At 39.1% G+C, this 19255-nt stretch overlaps 1 protein-coding gene across 1 annotated transcript in view; it reads left to right on the top strand.

Annotated features, from left to right (window-relative positions):
* LOC132850284 (inactive dipeptidyl peptidase 10-like) overlaps positions 1-19255 on the top strand; it is a 55456-nt gene that overhangs the window by 33832 nt on the left and 2369 nt on the right. Inside the window, exons 10-24 of the mRNA XM_060876710.1 lie at positions 4536-4633; positions 4763-4886; positions 5036-5074; positions 5167-5274; positions 5610-5701; positions 8390-8437; positions 8582-8703; positions 9529-9576; positions 13357-13455; positions 13612-13681; positions 14547-14741; positions 15047-15101; positions 15465-15564; positions 15747-15805; positions 18078-18150. Coding sequence (XP_060732693.1) covers positions 4536-4633; positions 4763-4886; positions 5036-5074; positions 5167-5274; positions 5610-5701; positions 8390-8437; positions 8582-8703; positions 9529-9576; positions 13357-13455; positions 13612-13681; positions 14547-14741; positions 15047-15101; positions 15465-15564; positions 15747-15805; positions 18078-18150 — 1330 coding nt within the window. The remainder of the gene's footprint in view (positions 1-4535; positions 4634-4762; positions 4887-5035; positions 5075-5166; positions 5275-5609; positions 5702-8389; positions 8438-8581; positions 8704-9528; positions 9577-13356; positions 13456-13611; positions 13682-14546; positions 14742-15046; positions 15102-15464; positions 15565-15746; positions 15806-18077; positions 18151-19255) is intronic.

Consider the following 19255-nt stretch of genomic DNA (forward strand, 5'->3'; position numbering starts at 1 on the left):
TGCCGTTGTGGTGTGCAACAACGTGTTAGAACTGTAACATGTATAAGTTTAGCAGCATGATTACAAGTTTTTCTTTAGAAATGAGAGGCACATCAAGCTTTTTAGATGTTTATAGTAACATTTAATGTTGTGTAACATCCATGACTCAAGCAAGTTTCTGTTATCACTTACTTCATAACAGCTAGAATAAAGCCATTCATTTAACAGCCTTACTTTTTTCTCTTGTGAAGTTCATAAGACAAAAAAAACACAAGTTGTCATGTACCTGAAAAATGAGACAGCATGAACTCCTCTGTTGTGAAAACTCTGACTTTTACAATGTGCTGATCCTCAAGATTTGTTCCATAAATATTACATAAACAGAAAACTTCTCATCAACATATATGTGCTTTTCTTTGTTAATTAATAACACATTTTAATTTGTTTATTATTGGCATTAGATTATGTGGAGCATCTGAGATAAAAGTCCCTATGAATGACCGTTACTATCGGAATGATAATGTGCATCAACCCTTGTGCAGTCTTTATAGCCTTTACCAGCCTTTACTAAACCCCTAAAATTAAGCAGCTTAATTGGATTTTAAACCCAAAATATATATTGCAAGAAGAAACCACCTGCCATTCATCAAAAACCTTGTGAATATCTGGGTTTTCCTCTTCACACTGCAGAAAGACTGCATTCAGTCACTGGACACCACTGATTTTCTCTGCTGTTAAACATGGCAGGTAAATTTTCGAATACAAGGGTTAATATAAAGCTATTTATATATTTCATGGTTTTAATGTTACAGGCAGAGTCATGCTGTTATAGGAAATTAATTCACACCTTTGAGAATTCAGCAGCGCTGTTATATAAGCACATACATTGCCTAAGAAGTCATTTGTCAGTGTCTGTAAAATGTTATAGGTTCATTAATATTTAAATGCATTTCAATAGTAAATCTTTTAACTAATTGGTTATATGAAATGTATCCATAAGAGCATCTGACTTTGTGGGCACAAACAAACTGCAAGACAAACTGCCTTTATAATTATTATTATTATTATTATTATTATTATTATTATTATTATTATTATTATCCATCCATCTATCCATCTTCTACCGCTTATCCGGGGCCGGGTCGCGGGGGCAGCAGTCTGAGCAGGGACACCCAGACTTCCCTCTCCCCAGACACTTCCTCCAGCTCCTCCGGGGGAATACCGAGGCGTTCCCAGGCCAGCCGAGAGACATAGTCCCTCCAGCGTGTCCTAGGTCTTCCCCGGGGCCTCCTTCCGGTTGGACATGCCCGGAACACCTCCCCAGGGAGGCGTCCAGGAGGCATCCGGAACAGATGCCCGAGCCACCTCAGCTGACTCCTCTCGATGTGGAGGAGCAGCGGCTCTACTCTGAGCTCCTCCCGAGTGACCGAGCTCCTCACCCTATCTCTAAGGGAGCGCCCAGCCACCCTGCGGAGGAAACTCATTTCGGCCGCCTGTATCCGGGATCTTGTCCTTTCGGTCATGACCCAAAGCTCATGACCATAGGTAAGGGTAGGAACGTAGATCGACTGGTAAATAGAGAGCTTCGCCTTGCGGCTCAGCTCTTTCTTCACCACAACAGACCGGTATATCGACCGCATCACTGCAGAAGATACACCGATCCGCCTGTCGATCTCCCGCTCCATCCTTCCCTCACTCGTGAACAAGACCCCAAGATACTTAAACTCCTCCACTTGAGGCAGGAGCTTTCCACCAACCCGAAGGGGACAAGCCACCCTTTTCCGGCTGAGAACCATGGCCTCGGACTTGGAGGTGCTGATTCTCATCCCTGCCGCTTCACACTCGGCTGCAAACCGTCCCAGTGCACGCTGAAGGTCCTGATTTGAAGAAGCCAACAGGACAACATCATCTGCAAAAAGCAGAGACGAAATCCCGTGGTCCCCAAACCGGACTCCCTCCGGCCCCTGACTGCGCCTAGAAATCCTGTCCATATAAATAATGAACAGGACCGGTGACAAAGGGCAGCCCTGCCGGAGTCCAACATGCACCGGGAACAAGTCTGACTTACTGCCGGCAATGCGAACCAAACTCCTGCTCCGGTCATATAGGGACCGAACAGCCCTTAGCAAAGGGCCCCGGACCCCATACTCCCAGAGCACCCCCCACAGATCACCACGAGGGACACAGTCGAATGCCTTCTCCAGATCCACAAAGCACATGTGGACTGGTTGGGCAAACTCCCATGAACCCTCCAGCAACCTGGTGAGGGTATAGAGATGGTCCAGTGTTCCACGACCGGGACGAAACCCACATTGTTCCTCCTGAATCCGAGGTTCGACTATCGGCCGAATTCTCCTCTCCAGTACCCTGGCATAGACTTTTCCGGGGAGGCTGAGGAGTGTGATCCCCCTGTAGTTGGAACACACCCTCCGGTCCCCCTTCTTAAACAGAGGGACCACCACCCCAGTCTGCCAGTCCAGAGGCACTGTCCCCAGCCGCCACGCGATGTTGCAGAGGCGTGTCAACCAAGACAGCCCCACAACATCCAGAGACTTGAGGTACTCAGGGCGGATCTCATCCACCCCCGGTGCCTTGCCACTGAGGAGCTTCTCAACCACCTCAGTGACCTCAGCTTGGGGGATCGATGAGTCCTCAACTGAGCCCTCTGCCTCTGCTTCCTCAGTGGAAGACATGTCGGTGGGGTTGAGGAGATCCTCGAAGTACTCCTTCCACCGTCCGAGAATGTCCCCAGTCGAAGTCAGCAGATTCCCACTCTCACTGTAAACAGTGTGAGCAGGGCACTGCTTCCCCTTCCTGAGGCGCCGGACGGTTTGCCAGAATTTCTTCGAGGCCAACCTATAGTCCTTCTCCATGGCCTCACCGAACTCTTCCCAGACCCGAGTTTTTGCCTCTGCAACCACCTGGGCTGAAGCTCGCTTGGCCCTCCGGTACCTATCAGCTGCCTCCGGAGTCCCCCGAGCCAACCAGGCTCGATAGGACTCCTTCTTCAGCTTGACGGCATCCCTTACTTCCGGTGTCCACCACCGGGTTCGGGGATTGCCGCCACGACAGGCACCAGAGACCTTACGGCCACAGCTCCGCGTGGCCGCGTCGACAATGGAGGTGGAGAACATGGTCCACTCAGACTCAACGTCTCCAACCTCCCTCGGGATCTGGTTGAAGCTCTGCCGGAGGTGGGAGTTGAAGATCTCTCTGACCGGAGACTCTGCCAAACGTTCCCAGCGGACCCTCACAGTACGTTTGGGTCTGCCAAGTCTGTCCAACTTCCTCCCCGGCCATCGGATCCAACTCACCACCAGGTGGTGATCAGTTGACAGCTCCGCCCCTCTCTTTACCCGAGTGTCCAAGACATACGGCCGGAGGTCAGATGAAACAACCACAAAGTCGATCATCGACCTCCGACCTAGGGTGTCCTGATGCCATGTGTACTGATGGACACCCTTATGCTTGAACATGGTGTTCATTATGGACAAACTGTGACTAGCACAGAAGTCCAATAACAGAACACCACTCGGGTTCAGGTCGGGGGGGCCGTTCCTCCCAATCACGCCCCTCCAGGTGTCACTGTCGCTGCCCACGTGAGCGTTGAAGTCCCCCAGTAGAATGACGGAGTCCCCGGTCGGAGCACTTTCCAGCACCCCTCCCAGAGACTCCAAGAAGGTCGGGTACTCTACACTGCCATTTGGCCCGTAAGCACAAATAACAGTGAGAGACCTCTCCCCGACCCGAAGGCGTAGGGAAACGACCCTCTCGTTCACCGGGGTGAACTCCAACACATGGCTGCTGAGCTGGGGGGCTATAAGCAAGCCCACACCAGCCCGCCGCCTCTCCAGAGTAGTAGAGAGCCCAGCCTCTCTCAAGGAGTTGGGTTCCAGAGCCCAAGCCGTGCGTGGAGGTGAGCCCAACTATATCTAGTCGGTATCTCTCGACCTCCCGCACCAGCTCAGGCTCCTTCCCCCCCAGCGAGGTGACATTCCATGTCCCTAGAGCCAGATTCCGTGTCCGGGGATTGGGTCGCCGAGGCTCCCGCCTTCGACTGCCACCCAATCCACATTGCACCAGCCCCTTACGGTTTCTCCTGCAGGTGGTGGGCCCACAGGAGATCGGCCCCACGTCACTCTTTCGGGCTGTGCCCGGCCGGGCCCCATGGGGTAAGACCCGGCCACCAGGCACTCGCATGCGAGCCCCAACCCCGGGCCTGGCTCCAGGGTGGGGCCCCGGTTGCGCCATACCGGGCGACGTCACGGACCTTGTTTTATTCTTCTTCATAAAGGGCTCTTGAACCGCTCTTTGTCTGGCCTGTCACCCAGGACCTGTTTGCCTTGGGAGACCCTACCAGGGGCAAAAAGCCCCAGACAACATAGCTCCTAGGATCATTCAGGCACGCAAACCCCTCCACCACAATAAGGTGGCGGTTCAAGGAGGGGTATTATTATTATTATTATTATTATTATTATTATTTTACATTAACTTTATTTAGAAAGCTAAAAACTGTAAAAGTACTCATAAAATAGTATGACGTGTGTGTGTGTCAGGTTGGACAGATAAACCCTACAGTGAAGCTGAATGTGGTTACCCTGAATGGCTCATCTCCCACCATTGAGCTGCTGCCTCCCAGTAGCTTGGAAAAAAGGTACCGTACTAAGAGAATAAAAGAAAAAAACTGCCTTATATTTTTCTGATCATGGATAATTGTGCTGAAAGAAGTGCTATATTGCTAATACATGTAAACGTATTTGTGTTGGTGCCATTTAATTGGCAGTGAGTACTACATAAGCATGGTGCGATGGGTGACCGAGGAACATGTAACTGTGCGCTGGCTTAACAGAGCTCAGAACACTTCCATCCTCACAGTGTGTGACATACACACCGGAAAGTGTGAACGGGTGAGTGATCTCCGACATGGCTTCACACACACCAAGATGACAGCTCTTCCTGACCAATGCACATGTAAAGCTGCATACACATACTACCTGTGTACAAGAGCTTTTGTTTTCCACTTAACTAGCTTTTGTCTGGGTTGTTATTTCTATAGAAGCATGTGATGACATCAGACAAGTGGATTGACTGCCAGGTAATCAAATGATCAAATGATCTTTTTTTTCTTAGCTTCCACAATATATTTATAGGTGAAATAATTCCTGTTCTTCTGTGTGACTGGTGCAGAATGAGGAGCCTGTTTACTCGAAAGATGGAGCCACATTCTTTATTACTTTACCCATAAAGCATGGCAGCCAGGGATCTTTCCGCCACCTCACCATGATGTCAGCGCAGGTACATGGTTAACACACTTTTGATTCATTATTTATTTCATTTTTATTGAATTACCTTGAAAATTTACACAGGTCAAAGATCTGGCTCTCTTATAACTAGCTCTATAGTTTTCTACATTATATTCCTTACCACACAGCAACATGCATTCTGCTCATTCTCTGGTTCATTGTTTAGATGTACTGCATTGTGGATTATCGTAAGTACACTGGATATTCTGTACTCCCTTTTATATGTGACTACAAAGTGACATAAACCCGAAATAGTCCACCAGCAGTGGGTTCAGGGATACAAAGAGATGATATTTGTGTGACCTCTGTTTTCTTTCTGACTCTCAGCAAGGTGATGGAGAGGTCAGGGTGCGACATCTGACATCTGGCAACTGGGAGGTCACTAAGATTCTAGCCTATGATGAGAACCTGAATGTCGTGTGAGTCTCATATACATTTACATTTACATTTACATTTACAGCATTTGGCAGACGCCCTTATCCAGAGCGACGTACATAAGTGCTTAAATCTCTAACATTGAATACATTAATGCTGGCTCACTAAGTTACATACTTAAGATACCATGAGTTTAAAACATTTGTTCAAAGTTACAATGAAAAAGTGTCAAAGGTGTTTTTTTTTTTTTTTTTTTTTTTTTTTTTTTTTTTTTTTTTAATGCAAAAGATAAGGAAAGAAGTGCTAGTTGAAGTGTTTCCTGAATAAGTAGGTCTTCAACCGCCGCTTGAAAATATCCAGTGACTCAGCTGTCCAGACCTCTAGGGGAAGTTCATTCCACCACCTTGGTGCCAGTACAGAGAAGAGTCTTGTAGTATACTTGCCTCTTACCCTGAGAGATAGTGGAACCAGTCGAGCAGTGCTGGTAGATCGGAGGGTGCGGGGTGCAGTGCGAGGAGTGATGAGGGCTTTGAGGTAAGAGGGAGCTGGTCCATTTTTGGCTTTGTAGGCCAGCATCAGTGTTTTGAATCTGATGCGTACAGCTACCGGAAGCCAGTGGAGGGATCGCAGCAGCGGGGTGGTATGCGAGAACTTTGGAAGGTTGAAAACAAGCCGGGCAGCTGCATTTTGGATCATTTGCAGAGGACGGATTGCGTTCATAGGTAGACCTGCCAGCAGTGCATTGCAGTAATCCAGTCTAGAAATGACAAGAGACTGAACAAGTACCTGAGCAGCCTATGTGGACAGAAATGGTCGAATCCTTCTAATGTTGTAGAGAAGAAACCGACATGAGCGAGTCACATTTGCAACATGAGAGGAAAAGGACAGTTGATTGTCCATGGTTACCCCAAGGTTGCGAGCTGTGGCTGAAGGGGAGATCAGATCGTTGTGCAAGGATATAGCAAGATCATGACCTGGGGATGAATCACCTGGGATGAAGATATATATAAACCTGGGATTTATATATAAACATATACTGTACAGTGGATAGTCTACATGTCTACATGTCTCTATAAAATTGCAGGGTTTAGTGATGTAAAAAGGTCAAGCTAAGATAGAACATGTCAGATCTTTTTCAGCTTTTAATATTAATTCAAGTAAAAACACAAATCAAAACATTTCAGGAGAAAAAGAATAAAAAAGAAAATGAAAAATTCAGATATCATAAATGTGCACGTCATTTTATAATTGGCTTTGTGATTGGACTATGCAATCACATTTTAGCACATGTTCAAAAGTAATTATCACACAGCTGTCATCAATGAAGTGATTCTGATGAACCCCAAGAAATGACCAGCTGCTTCTTTTCTGATTTTCTGATGATCTGGCAAGTACTAGTTAAGAATAAATACATTTTAAAAAGCCAAGCCTGCTTAAATCACCCTAAAGCATGTGGCAAAATGTGTTATGGTCTGATGAGACAGAGGGAGAACCTTTTGGGGAGAATTCTAAAAGATATGTTTGGCATGAAACCAAGACAGCTTATCAACCAGGAAATACCGTAACCATACCATGCAGGAGCAGTGGTGGTAGCACAATGCTATGGGGCTGTTTCTTTTAAGCTGGGACTGAGGCTCCACTCTAGAGAGAAGGAATCACAAATAGACCCAAAGGCCAATCTATTTTGACACAAAATATGTAGGCTTCAGTTGAAGATTTTCACCTTCTGGTACGATAACTCAAAGCAAAAAAAACAAACAAGTGAACTAAATAATATATTCAGAAGAAGACGATCAGTGTTTTGCAATTGCCCAGACAGAGCCCAGATATAAATCTTATCAAAAACCCCTGAATGACTTGAAGAGGAAATCCTCTCACAGTATGATAGATGTGAAGCATTTTTACAAGGAAAAAATAAATAATATTCCACTCCATTTTGTTGTATGATAAGAAAATATAAGATGTAAATCACCTCCAAATATAAGATCTAAAATTTAAGATAGCAATCACCCACAAATCTCCAGAGACTATAACTGTAATTGAATATGAATCATAATACTGATTTCTTTTGCTCTCTAGGCTATTTGCCATTCTCAGTGCAGAAAGTCTCAGTATTTTCTTTCTTAATTTTTACTTACTTACTTTTACATTTCTGTTAGATTAGGGTTGCTGTTATTTTTTTCTACTGAAAAAATGAAAGTTTTAGTTTATAAATACATTGAATGAGCTGGTCCAGCCATCCATCCATTCATCCATCCATTTTCTGTACCACTTATACTACATAGGGTTTTGGGTAGCCTGGAGCCTATCCCAGGGGACTCGGGGCGCAAGGGGGCGGGGAACAGGGCCTCCTGGAAACTCCTGGAAATAAAAATAAAAATGAAATACATTTAACAAAAAGTTCTCAGTATTAGAAATAACATTTTTATGTGTGCTGATAAATATGTGGGAAAAAACTATTTTTTTTAATAAATTGTGGCAGGATATAATAGTTATTTCATCTTCATTAAGCTTTTTCATTAAAAAAAATTAAGATTAATTAAGATTTTCTTCATTAAGATTTTTCATTAAGCCTGTGTTATGTCTGTGTGGCTGTGCCTGTGTTTTGCCATTAACATTTGCCATTAATTTTTTATTGCCAACATTGTTAGGGTTTTGGATAAATATGTATCAGTCATTTGCTGATGGCCTTGTTGTCATGTTATGTATTCTGTGTATTTTATTCTATGTAGGTATTATATCAGCACAGAGGATGGAGTATCACAAAGACACCTGTACAGGCGAGTAGTGGAGAATTCACTTCTTTATGTGATTAGTAAGGACTCACCACAGTGATCATGTTTTCACAGATCTACTCTACCATTTGAAGAGTGTGTACAGTAGCTGCATAAGAACATGTCTAATGTTTTAACTTGTGTATATAGGGTGAAGACAGTGGATCTGTTTCATCGCGAGTGTTTGACATGTTCCTTGTTCAAATCTCACTGCTCATATTATGATGCTATGCTGAGTCCGGATTTACAAACAGTACTGCTGCACTGCGCAGGTTCACCTCTCTTCATTAACATATAATACACATCTTTCTATTTTATCATTGGGAAAAGGGTTTTAATAAGATGTAAATTTTGTACTTCATTAGGAATCTTCTTAATTTAGCAAAAAAGTGACACAGTGCTGCTTGAAGTTTGATGAAAGTTAAATCAAGTTATACATTTTTCCAACCTATTTACTTCGTGTGTAACATCCATGAACTGTGGACCAAATTACGTATAATGAGGGGCATCAATTTACTCAATGTATGTGACTATAAAACCAATGGGTCTCCAGTGGAAGTAATAAAATGAGTTATATAAGCTAAACAAATCATAAAAATTTAATTTTAACACCATGAACTTCACTTGACCAAGTCTAAGCTTTATTTATTTATTATTTTTTTGCTGTGTGTTTCCGGTTTTCTGGTTTCCTCCAACCGTACAGAAACATACTGGTTATAATAAATTGTTCTTAGGTGGAAATGAGAGTATGAATTTATTATCTATGTAAATATCGTGAATATTGAAAGTAAGGGAGTCAGTGTTGAGTAATTCATATTTTTAGTAGTTTCACAGACATCTTTGTTTACCAAAAAACGTAAATTCGACTTCCATTATAGTAAGACTGTTTGAAGTAAACAAGTTTTTGTTGTTTCCTCAATAAAGGGAAAAGTGTTCATCAGGATTGAAGCGGCACATTGTAGTGAATTACTCATTTTCACTAGATTCTCACAGTTGAGAAACATTTGTTGACATAATTATAAATGAACTAGCATAAATACCTAAAGTGATTTATTTTACTGAGTGGGTTAAAGTGTTTACCTTTTGTCTTTCCTCAGGGCCTGGTATTCCCAAAACTACTGTGCACAATCTTGCCAATATAAGCAGTGAGTATTAAACACACCCACACACTGTCACTAAGAATAAAATGATTTAAACCATAATTACAGTCCTAATTAGAGAACACTTTCTGTCTTTTATTGATTTTTGTCATTTTTGGCTTTCTTCTGTTTCACTGGGCTCATTGCCAGTAATGCCAGAATTAAATAAAATTTTACATGCCTTGCAAATGATCAGATAATTACTGGCATGAGATTCATCCTGATAATTACTGCTCTTGATTTTTACCTAACTGAATAAAAGAGCTGGGGAACATTCTGACCTTCTCTAATGCATAGGCACAGCACTGACAGTTATAATAATAGTCGCCTATGGCAATGTATTTCTGGAAATCTATTTTGGATCGCCGTGTGTATGCTGAGTGAACACAGTGTGTCTGCTGAACTGCAAATTAACCACTGAAACAAAGCTCATCTGAAAACCAGTGAGAATGCATCCTTTATTTAGTGTTCAGTGGCCTACACTACATTGGTTGCACATCGGAGTCACTCTGTTCAACTTCTCAACATTGCACAGTTTGCCACGCTGCTGCAGCTCATTGTGTTCTGATTAACTACTGTATTAAAATAATTTTTTTTTTGTATAGCATATTTAACATTGGACAGTGTCTCAAAGCAGGTTTACAGAACGTAAACATAATACAAGTTAATATAAGTATTAATATAATGCAAAAATTAATATTAGATTATTAAAAGATTAATATTAGATATATTTAAATGTATTTGTGTTTATCCACAATGAGCATGTCTGAGGTGACTCAGGCGACTGTGGCAAGGAAAAACTTCCTTGGATGAAAGAGAAAGAAACCTTGAGAAGAACCAGACTCAAAGGGGAACCTCATCCTCATTTGGGTGACACTGGAGGGTGTGATTATAAATATACAGTCTGTCAAATGTGTGTTGATGAGGAGGTTGCTGTCCTCAAAGACCACATGTAGTTGGCATCTCCTATTAGAATGTCTGAATAGTTCATGAAGCCAACTAGAGCTGGTACATCTGTAGATGTCTCAAGATCCTCACATAGTTTCCCTCAGTGAAGGTACGAAATCTTCATTACACAGAAGACAATCGGAGCTAGTACAATTTCTGGATGCCTCGGGATGGGTAGAAAGAGAGAAACAGTAGAGAGGAATTAGCGAAGCTGCTGTTCATCATATTAGCAAGCACTAGCTATTAAATATTGTGCCATTAAAAAGCTTATCGCATTTCACTGCGATTGTATTAAACTCATCAAATTATCTGTACTTTTGGTTCTCTTGTATGTATAAGCAGATGTATGTGTGCCAGTTTATTAAACACAGCTGTAAATGCAGTCAGTCTGCCTAAAGATGTCTAAAATTAGCTGCTGGCTGTTTGTGAATTATTTTATGATTCGATGATGTTTTTGGAAAGTTACAAGTCATAACAAAATGGATATAAATATAATCTATTCAGATTATGTGTGAATTATCAAATTAGTGTATAATTAATTAGTAAAATATATTTAAAAAATTAAAATATAACAATAATAATAATAATAATAATAATAATAATAATAATAATAATAATAATAATAATAATAATTCATTCATTTTTTCTAATAGCAGTTCATTTTTTTCTAATAGCATCTCTGGGAGTTTTGTCAGTCACCGCTAAGGTTAAATATGTTATCAATAAAATTTTGATCCTGATTTTATAAATTTTTGTAAATCTGTTTTCTGAAAAAAAAAGTCTATTGTTAAAAATGCAGTACGAATAAAATTAAAACAAATTTTTGTATGGATTAGGGTATAAATGGTAGTTAGGGCATCTTGCAGTGGAATTAGAATGGAATTGGTAACTTTTCACTATTGGGGTAACCAGATTTTGAAACTTGTTTAACCCTCCTGTTTTCCCTACCTGAATTCCTATACAAATTAGGAGCGCTGAGTCAACTTGACCTTGTCTGTTTTTACTGCTTATAAAAAATGAAGTATATATGATAGCCATTTTTTTCACCTTTTTAGTCTAACTTGTTTTCAACATATTAACATATATTTTGCAAAAAAAAAAAATATTTGGTATAATAAACCTTATTTATATACAAAAATGCCTCATTTTTTAGTACAATAAAAACAGAAATTATGAATTATTTTCACTATAGAGGCACAAAAGTTGATGCACAATTACAGGCTGGTATATTTCAAAGCCAGGAGATTGTTTTGAAACCATTTTGACCATTTTTAATGTCAGGAAATAATAAAACCTGTTTTTTTCCAGGTCAAATTAACTTGAATGCTTATAAATCAAAAATTATACAATTATCACCATTCTGTGTGATCAGCCTTACATTTGGTACATTTGTGTGTATGTGTGCGTGTGTGTGTAGCATCATTTCGGTAGATCATATTTTGCCCTCTGCTAGGCAAAGGCATATCAAAAGTGTGAAATATTTACAAATATGTAGCTTTTTTCTGGAGGCCTAATGAAATGCAAAGCCCTATTTGTGTGTGTGTGCATGTGTGTGTGGTGTGTGAGTGTGTGTTTTGGGTCTGTGTGTTAGTGGACATTTTATGTGTGCATTTTTGTGTCTGTATGTATGTTCATTGCGCTGAAAAGCGTTAAAGTGTGACCTATTGCCCCACTAAATATGGCCGGGTCCAACTGACCCTGGAGGATCCAAAACGCAAAGTATATAGTGGTCCGAACACATTGTTCAACGAAAATAGACAAAATTAATTTTACTTGCAAAGTTCATAATTTGGAACAATCCTGGTAAATTTCAGGCAAATATGTGGAAGAAAACCCAAGTTATTAAACTTTCATTAAACCTTCCAGCAGGGTCAGATAGACCCGAGGAAAATATAAGGGTTAACCCACACTATATGGCCAAACGTATGTGGACAACTGACCATCACACTCATATGAAGTTCTTTTTCCAAAGTCTTGCTTCAGTTAAAAATAAACTTTAAAGGTGCCCTTCCACACAAAACCATTTTTACTTGTGTGTTAGGTCCATATGTGTTTGTGTTGTGTCGTGAATTTGAAAACAAACTGCTACCTCCCCGGTCAGTTCTAGCCACTTAAATGAAATAAGGGGAGAAATCAGGTCAGTTGGAAAAGCTGGTCACTCTGATGTCAGAGTGACTGAGCTCATTACTATTCATGACCTCTCTCACTTGAGACCGCGCCCCCAGAATTCGTGTAGCTCAGTGAGTTTCCTATACAGCCAGGATGGCTGAACGTCAACGGGCTTGTGAAGAAGGAATTCTGCCGCAATTCAAGGTGATTGTAAACAAATTTCCTCTAGCCTAGGCTACTTATTGCGCTGGGTGAATGAATATTCATGCTCTCATATCCTAGCGGTTAGCCAATCGGAGCCAAGCAGCATAGCTCATTTGAATATTCATGAGAACTGGCGCAAATCGAGCTGAGTCTTCCTCCAGGCTTTCTATACCACACTAGAATGGCTTGAAACAAGATAACCAAAGCATTATTTCCACAAAAAAATGTTACAGAGTCCATGGTAAACTTCAGACATTACCACAAAAGTAATGAAATACGTGTGGCAGGGCACCTTTAAATGATTGTTCAAAAATCTACAGATGCAATAGATACGTGTTGGATCGTAAAGAAAAAATTACATATTGCAAATGCTAATGATTTATGTTCTGTTTGATTATTAAACTGATTAATGTATATGGTGTAGCAGAATACTAAAACTGTACCAAAACGCTGTTTGTTAAATTTCCCTCAATGAGATTTTTGAGCATGTGTTGAGTCTAAATGGTTCTTCTCTTGTTTTTGTAGGTTACATGACTGTAGATTCTGGTCTGGAGTTCAAAGAATTGCTCAGACAGAAAAATATCCCCCGCAGAGAAATCAGAATCATATCCTCCAATAACCATGGTAACAAATTACTGTCATCAAAACTGACAGTGGTCAATGCACACATAATGATTTTCTTTAGATGATACGTGACTGTGTATAAAGTACACCAAAGATGGCACTGAAATGCATGTCTGTGTTTAGTGATGGCTGTTATAATAAGCTTTGTGTTTGCAGCACTGCAACTGGAGCTTAGCTTCCCTGTGGATTTTGATGAGAATAATCAGCATCCTCTGCTTTTTATACTGTACGTTCATCCATTATTCTCTAATTTACTATTCCTTATACACTGACAAATAAATACGAACACTTATAGTACGAGGGAAATGGCTTGAAAACCAACAAAGCCAGCATCAGACTTAAAATACACAAAGAGAAAAGAGAAACCGAACCCAATACAGGTATTAAGAAAATTTGTAATTTGCTTATTGGTTCACTGATATAGAAGTTATAGAAATAATAGGGAATGTAGAATTATGTAGAAAAAACTCATTGAGAAAATGTTTCAATAACGTTTCAATTTCAGTAAGCACCTATTAAATGAAACAAACTGAAATTACATTAGTGAAATAGTGTAATCCAATTACATAAAGCTTCTGATAATAGTCCATTATGTAATCACTAATCAGTGCCACATTAAAAATTATTTTTTTTTAATTATCTCTTGTTCCTTTAAGATTAAGCTTATCCCAAGTGTTTTTAAATTAATTTTTATTTTAAATTGCAAAAACAAAATAATAACTTTTAACATAGAATTCCTTTCTCTTTTTATCTTATTGGTATTTATTTTTTGGATCCATATCCAATAATCTTGAACCTAGACACTCATAAGACAAATAGCAGATTTATACCATTGTCTGTGGGAGCATTCAGATGTGTTGCTGTCCAATTAGACCGCTGGTATTGCTAAAGCTTGACACACTCTCTGGTAGCTCTTTATTGATCCTGGCACATCACTGATTACCTATCACCTGCTATTGATTTCATGACACTTTTCTTTAGTATGCTTTCAGTCTGTGCACAGTGCGGTATACACACACACACACACACACACACACACACACACACACACACACACACACACCAACTTGCAGTTTCTCCTTTGGATTTAGTGACAGTGCCCCTGGTGGTCAGCAGGTGAGTGAAGAATTCCATCTGGACTGGGACTCTGTACTGGTGAGCACAGACAATGTGATTGTGGCTCGTCTGGATGGCAGAGGCAGCCGCTTTCAGGGACAAAAGATTCTACAGGAGGTGCACAAGCGTCTAGGTGTGGTGGAGCTCCAGGATCAACTCGCTGCTCTAGAGTAAAAGACAGTGACTTTCTCCTTTCATATGTCTCATATGTTCATGCTACACTTTATGAGTTTTAACTCTTCGGTAATATATACCGATTCTCCCAAAACTTTAAAAGCCGCCTGCCTAATATTGTGTAGGCCTCATGTGCTGCTAAAACAATTCTGCCAGTGTAGTCTGTTAACAGTAAGTAACAGTTAGTTTTGACTGCTGTTGTGTTTGACTGGAATGATTACCTTTGTTGATATGATTTAGGACATCTGATGTAACACTCTTAATATGGATCAAATCAGCTTTGGTAATTTTATATTTGCAGGTATCTGGTGAAGCATTCATACATTGATGGGAACAGAGTTGGTGTTTTTGGCAAGGTGAAGAGAACAGAATGATGATATAAATATATCCTGTTTCAGGAATAAAATATCATGTGATGTATCTTTCAGTACAGAAGTAGCTGCTTTCCTCATTCACAAATGTTTAAAAAATTTACACCAAACTGGTGCTTCTGAAGATGTGAAAGAGATGATTATAAAAGTCCATACATCATTTAAGTGTGTGAAATGCATTAATTTAGATTTGAGTTAACAGAATACATAAATGTTATAAATTTCTATACTTTGTCATTGTATCTTTAAACTCATCTTCAAGTTATATGCTGCATTAATATATCTTAATTGTGGAAGTTACGCACAATTATATTTAGAATGTGTGTGTGTGTGTGGTTGGTTCTGCAGGCGTACGGTGGCTTCCTAAGCTCCCTTCTCCTCTTGTCTCACAACTCACCATTTCACTGTGGTGTTGCCATGGCACCCGTCTCTGACTGGAGACTCTATGGTACCACAGAAGCCATTACAGTACAATAACACAAACAGTATCACATCTCACTCACAAACCCTGTATCAGTGTATAAGTGTATGAATCTTCTTTTAGAGTCTCAATAAGCCATTTCATATATTTGAGTTGGAATACGTTATTTGACCTTTAGTAATCAGATGCTCATTTGTTTGTCTGTAAAGCCTCAGCATTTACAGAACGATATTTTGGGTTCCCAGCCAAGGAGGAACACAAGTATCAGGTAAGGCAAGTGACATAACCTCTCTTCTTTCTTCTTTTTCTTCTTATAATAGTAATAATAATAATAATAATAATAATAATAATAATAATAACAACAACAACAACAATAATAATAATAATAATAATAATAATAATTTTTATTATTATTATTATAATTAATCACTATTATTATTAATCAATATTAATAATAATATAAAAACATAAGCATGTATAAAGATACAATGCAACACAAAAATGGCAATAGACAAAATAAAATGTATATGAAATGAGATTAAACATGACAATTGTAATAAAATGGAAATAATAATGCAAAGTTTATGTATAATGTTCATGTATGTTCTGCTCATTTAGATTACATTTTGAAAGGGAAAAAGCATATATGCTTAAAACGTATATGTTTAAATTACATTTTATGTTTAATGCTGGGTTTAAACAATAAATATTACAAAAAGCTCTTATATTACTCTTTTGTTTGCTTTGTTACATTTTTTTCTTGAATGACCCAAATTTCAGGGTAGTATTAAAAATAGAGGGTAGATTAAAAGTCGATGGTTATCTTTGATGTACTGCTAATGTGGATCACATTGTGCTTATTAAATTTAGCAAGAGGATGATAGTAAAAGAGGGGGATATAGCAAGTGAAAAAAAACAGGGTTTTTTTTCAGTTGCTGCTTATTTTGTGGTTATTTTATCTGCTGATTCCCATCTAACAGCTAGCTAGCCACTATCATACTGCTTACAAACAGGGAGTTTGAGGGCCATTTTGATCTATCTCTAAAACACATTAACTTTTTGCTAACAGCATCTCCTACTATAACACCAAACAGCATATGACCGTTCAAAAAAGAACAGTTTTTTTCCTGAGGAATAAGTGTTATTTCCTAATTTCTTATAACACAACAGTCAGAAAAATTACTACTATTCCCACAAACCTTGGTTTGGTGACCAGGTTAGGTCTTTTGAAATGTCCCTATTTTCATTGGGAAAACGGAAGAATTTGGTTCACATAAATTCAGAAATGGGAAAATTTCAAAAATATGTTGTTTTTTCTGACCCTGATTTGCGCTGGCCAGTCCTGCCTTTAGTGGTGTGCCTTGAGAGGAATGTCAAGCGAAAGCCATTGATGAACTCCTGTAAGGTGTTGATGCCACCACTGCACATCATACTGGGCCTAATGAATCTGTCACAGCTCTAGATAAGGACTGGATAGTCTGAAAAGAACCTTAAAGATGCCTTTTCTAAGATGGCTGGGGCAAAAATCAAAGCAGCTCCCTTCTTCATATCGCAAAAAGAAGATCCTGGAGTAAAGGTATTTCCCAAGAAGCAGAAATAGGATTGTGGAACAGCTTTGTTGTGGTGGCGTTGGGCTTCCTGGGCAATCACAATACTATGTAGAGCTGGTTGAGACTAGTGAAGAACTATGTCACAGTGGACTGCAAGATGTCTCTTAAAATCCATATTCTTCATGTTTATCTTGATAAATTCTAGAAGAACATGTTACTGTATTCAGAGAGACAAGAAGAGCGCTTCCACAATGTGGATGTCCTGGATGTTGAATGGTACCAAGGACAATATAATGAACATGATGGGAGACTACATTTGGGGGCTGCTGTGTGAAAGTGATTTAGAATATATAAAACTACTCACTTGAAATATTTTAAGGTCATTGTTATGTATCATTAAGTATAGATAAATTTTAATTTTGTTTCATATGCTGTTTTTTCTGACTTTATTTGAATGCAAATTTACCGATTTTCTCAATGAAAATAGATCAATGAGTAATGGCAATTCTCTATACTTTTGAGACACAAGCAACTAGAAAATAACACTTACTACACAGGAAATTTGTATTATATTGTCTAATAAACTCTGGCAGAAACCAATAAAAAATTCTTTATTAAAAAATATAACCTTGGCTGTATCTTAGCTGATCAGGATGACTTCTTTAATACAGTGTCTCTGCTATGATAAAACTCCTCTATTCTAACTGTAATAAATTAACAGACCGGGAGAACTACCTCAGGTTTCTTTTCATGCAAAAAGATGTTCACACTATTGTTTCATACCATTATTTCCTGAAAATAACAGATTATTGTGCTTTCTACAATATTCTGGAATATATAGTGTGTATAACTTTACTGTATATTACAATATGACCGTTTAGACTTTATACCAGACTTATCTTGTCATATTGTAATATTATGTAACATGTTCACTTGCATGTTGGTTGTATGTACATGTGTATAATGAGTGGCACTATATGAATTTGTTAGATCTCTAGCCTGTTGTCTAACATCAGCACATCTGAGAAGCAGACGTTTCTAATCCTTCATGGGACAGCTGATGGTAAGTGATGTCTAAAGTTCTACATTTTTAAACAGTTTAATTAAATAAAAGTGTTGTCTGTTTGCTTTTCTTACTAGTTTACCTCCTAACAGAGTTTTTAAACTTACAGTATTCTTAATATGTCAACCGGTATTAGGATGTACTCATTGTTGGAGACTTTGAAGTCACTCCGGATATTACTGTCTTCCAAAAGCCTTTAATGCATTAATTTATCAGATTACATGCTATGTACGAGTACATTCACCATGAGAACATTTTGTAAGGAAAGTACCACTGAAATAAAAATACATAACTGTAAAAATTGAAATTAAGTAATAATTTTTGTTACAGAGAATATGATTATATATTTAAATTTATATATATATATATATATATATATATATATATATATATATAAAACAAACGCTGATATCTCTACAAGAACCTGATGACGTGATCATATACTGTAGATAGCAATAAGGAGCTGAAATGACCCTTGCTATGCTACTTGCAAAGAAGATTTGAACTGCATGATTCTTTGAAAAGAGAAACAGGGGCTAAAGGCACATGGTTAATTAGGCACAGCTCAAAAGAATTCATAGGTATATACCAGCAGTTACAGGCACTGTTAAATATCTAGCTGTCAACAAGCTGCTTTGGGTAGTAAGGTTAAGGAAGGTATTGTATTACTCCTAGAATTGTTGGATTATATATTCAGGAAAGCTAAAGATCATACCAAGGCTTAAGCATTCTTCCACACAATGCCACCTGCATGTCTCACAACATTCAAAATGATCGTATAAGTGATATAGTACAATTAAATAGGTACCCCGTGGCACACAGCTGCACTTAAGAAATAATGGGTTGTGATTTTGTTTCAGTTGTTCTTCGTTTAGTGAATTAAGTTTCCAACCTTATTCAGTTTCTGCGTTATGTCACGACGGTGTCAGCGTTATGTCTACCAAAGATAAAGGATTGCAAAAATGTGCAAGAAAGGCTTAATCATGAAGTGCCATATGTGAACTTTTTTGATCACGATATAAAAAGGTAGGAGCTCAGTATACTAGACAGAAATAAGGTCAACATAGAAATGTGTGAAATTCATCTTCAGCACCGAAGGACATTT

The sequence above is a fragment of the Tachysurus vachellii genome, chromosome 8 (genome assembly GCF_030014155.1).
Source record: "Tachysurus vachellii isolate PV-2020 chromosome 8, HZAU_Pvac_v1, whole genome shotgun sequence".
NCBI classification, from domain to species: Eukaryota; Metazoa; Chordata; class Actinopteri; order Siluriformes; family Bagridae; genus Tachysurus; species Tachysurus vachellii.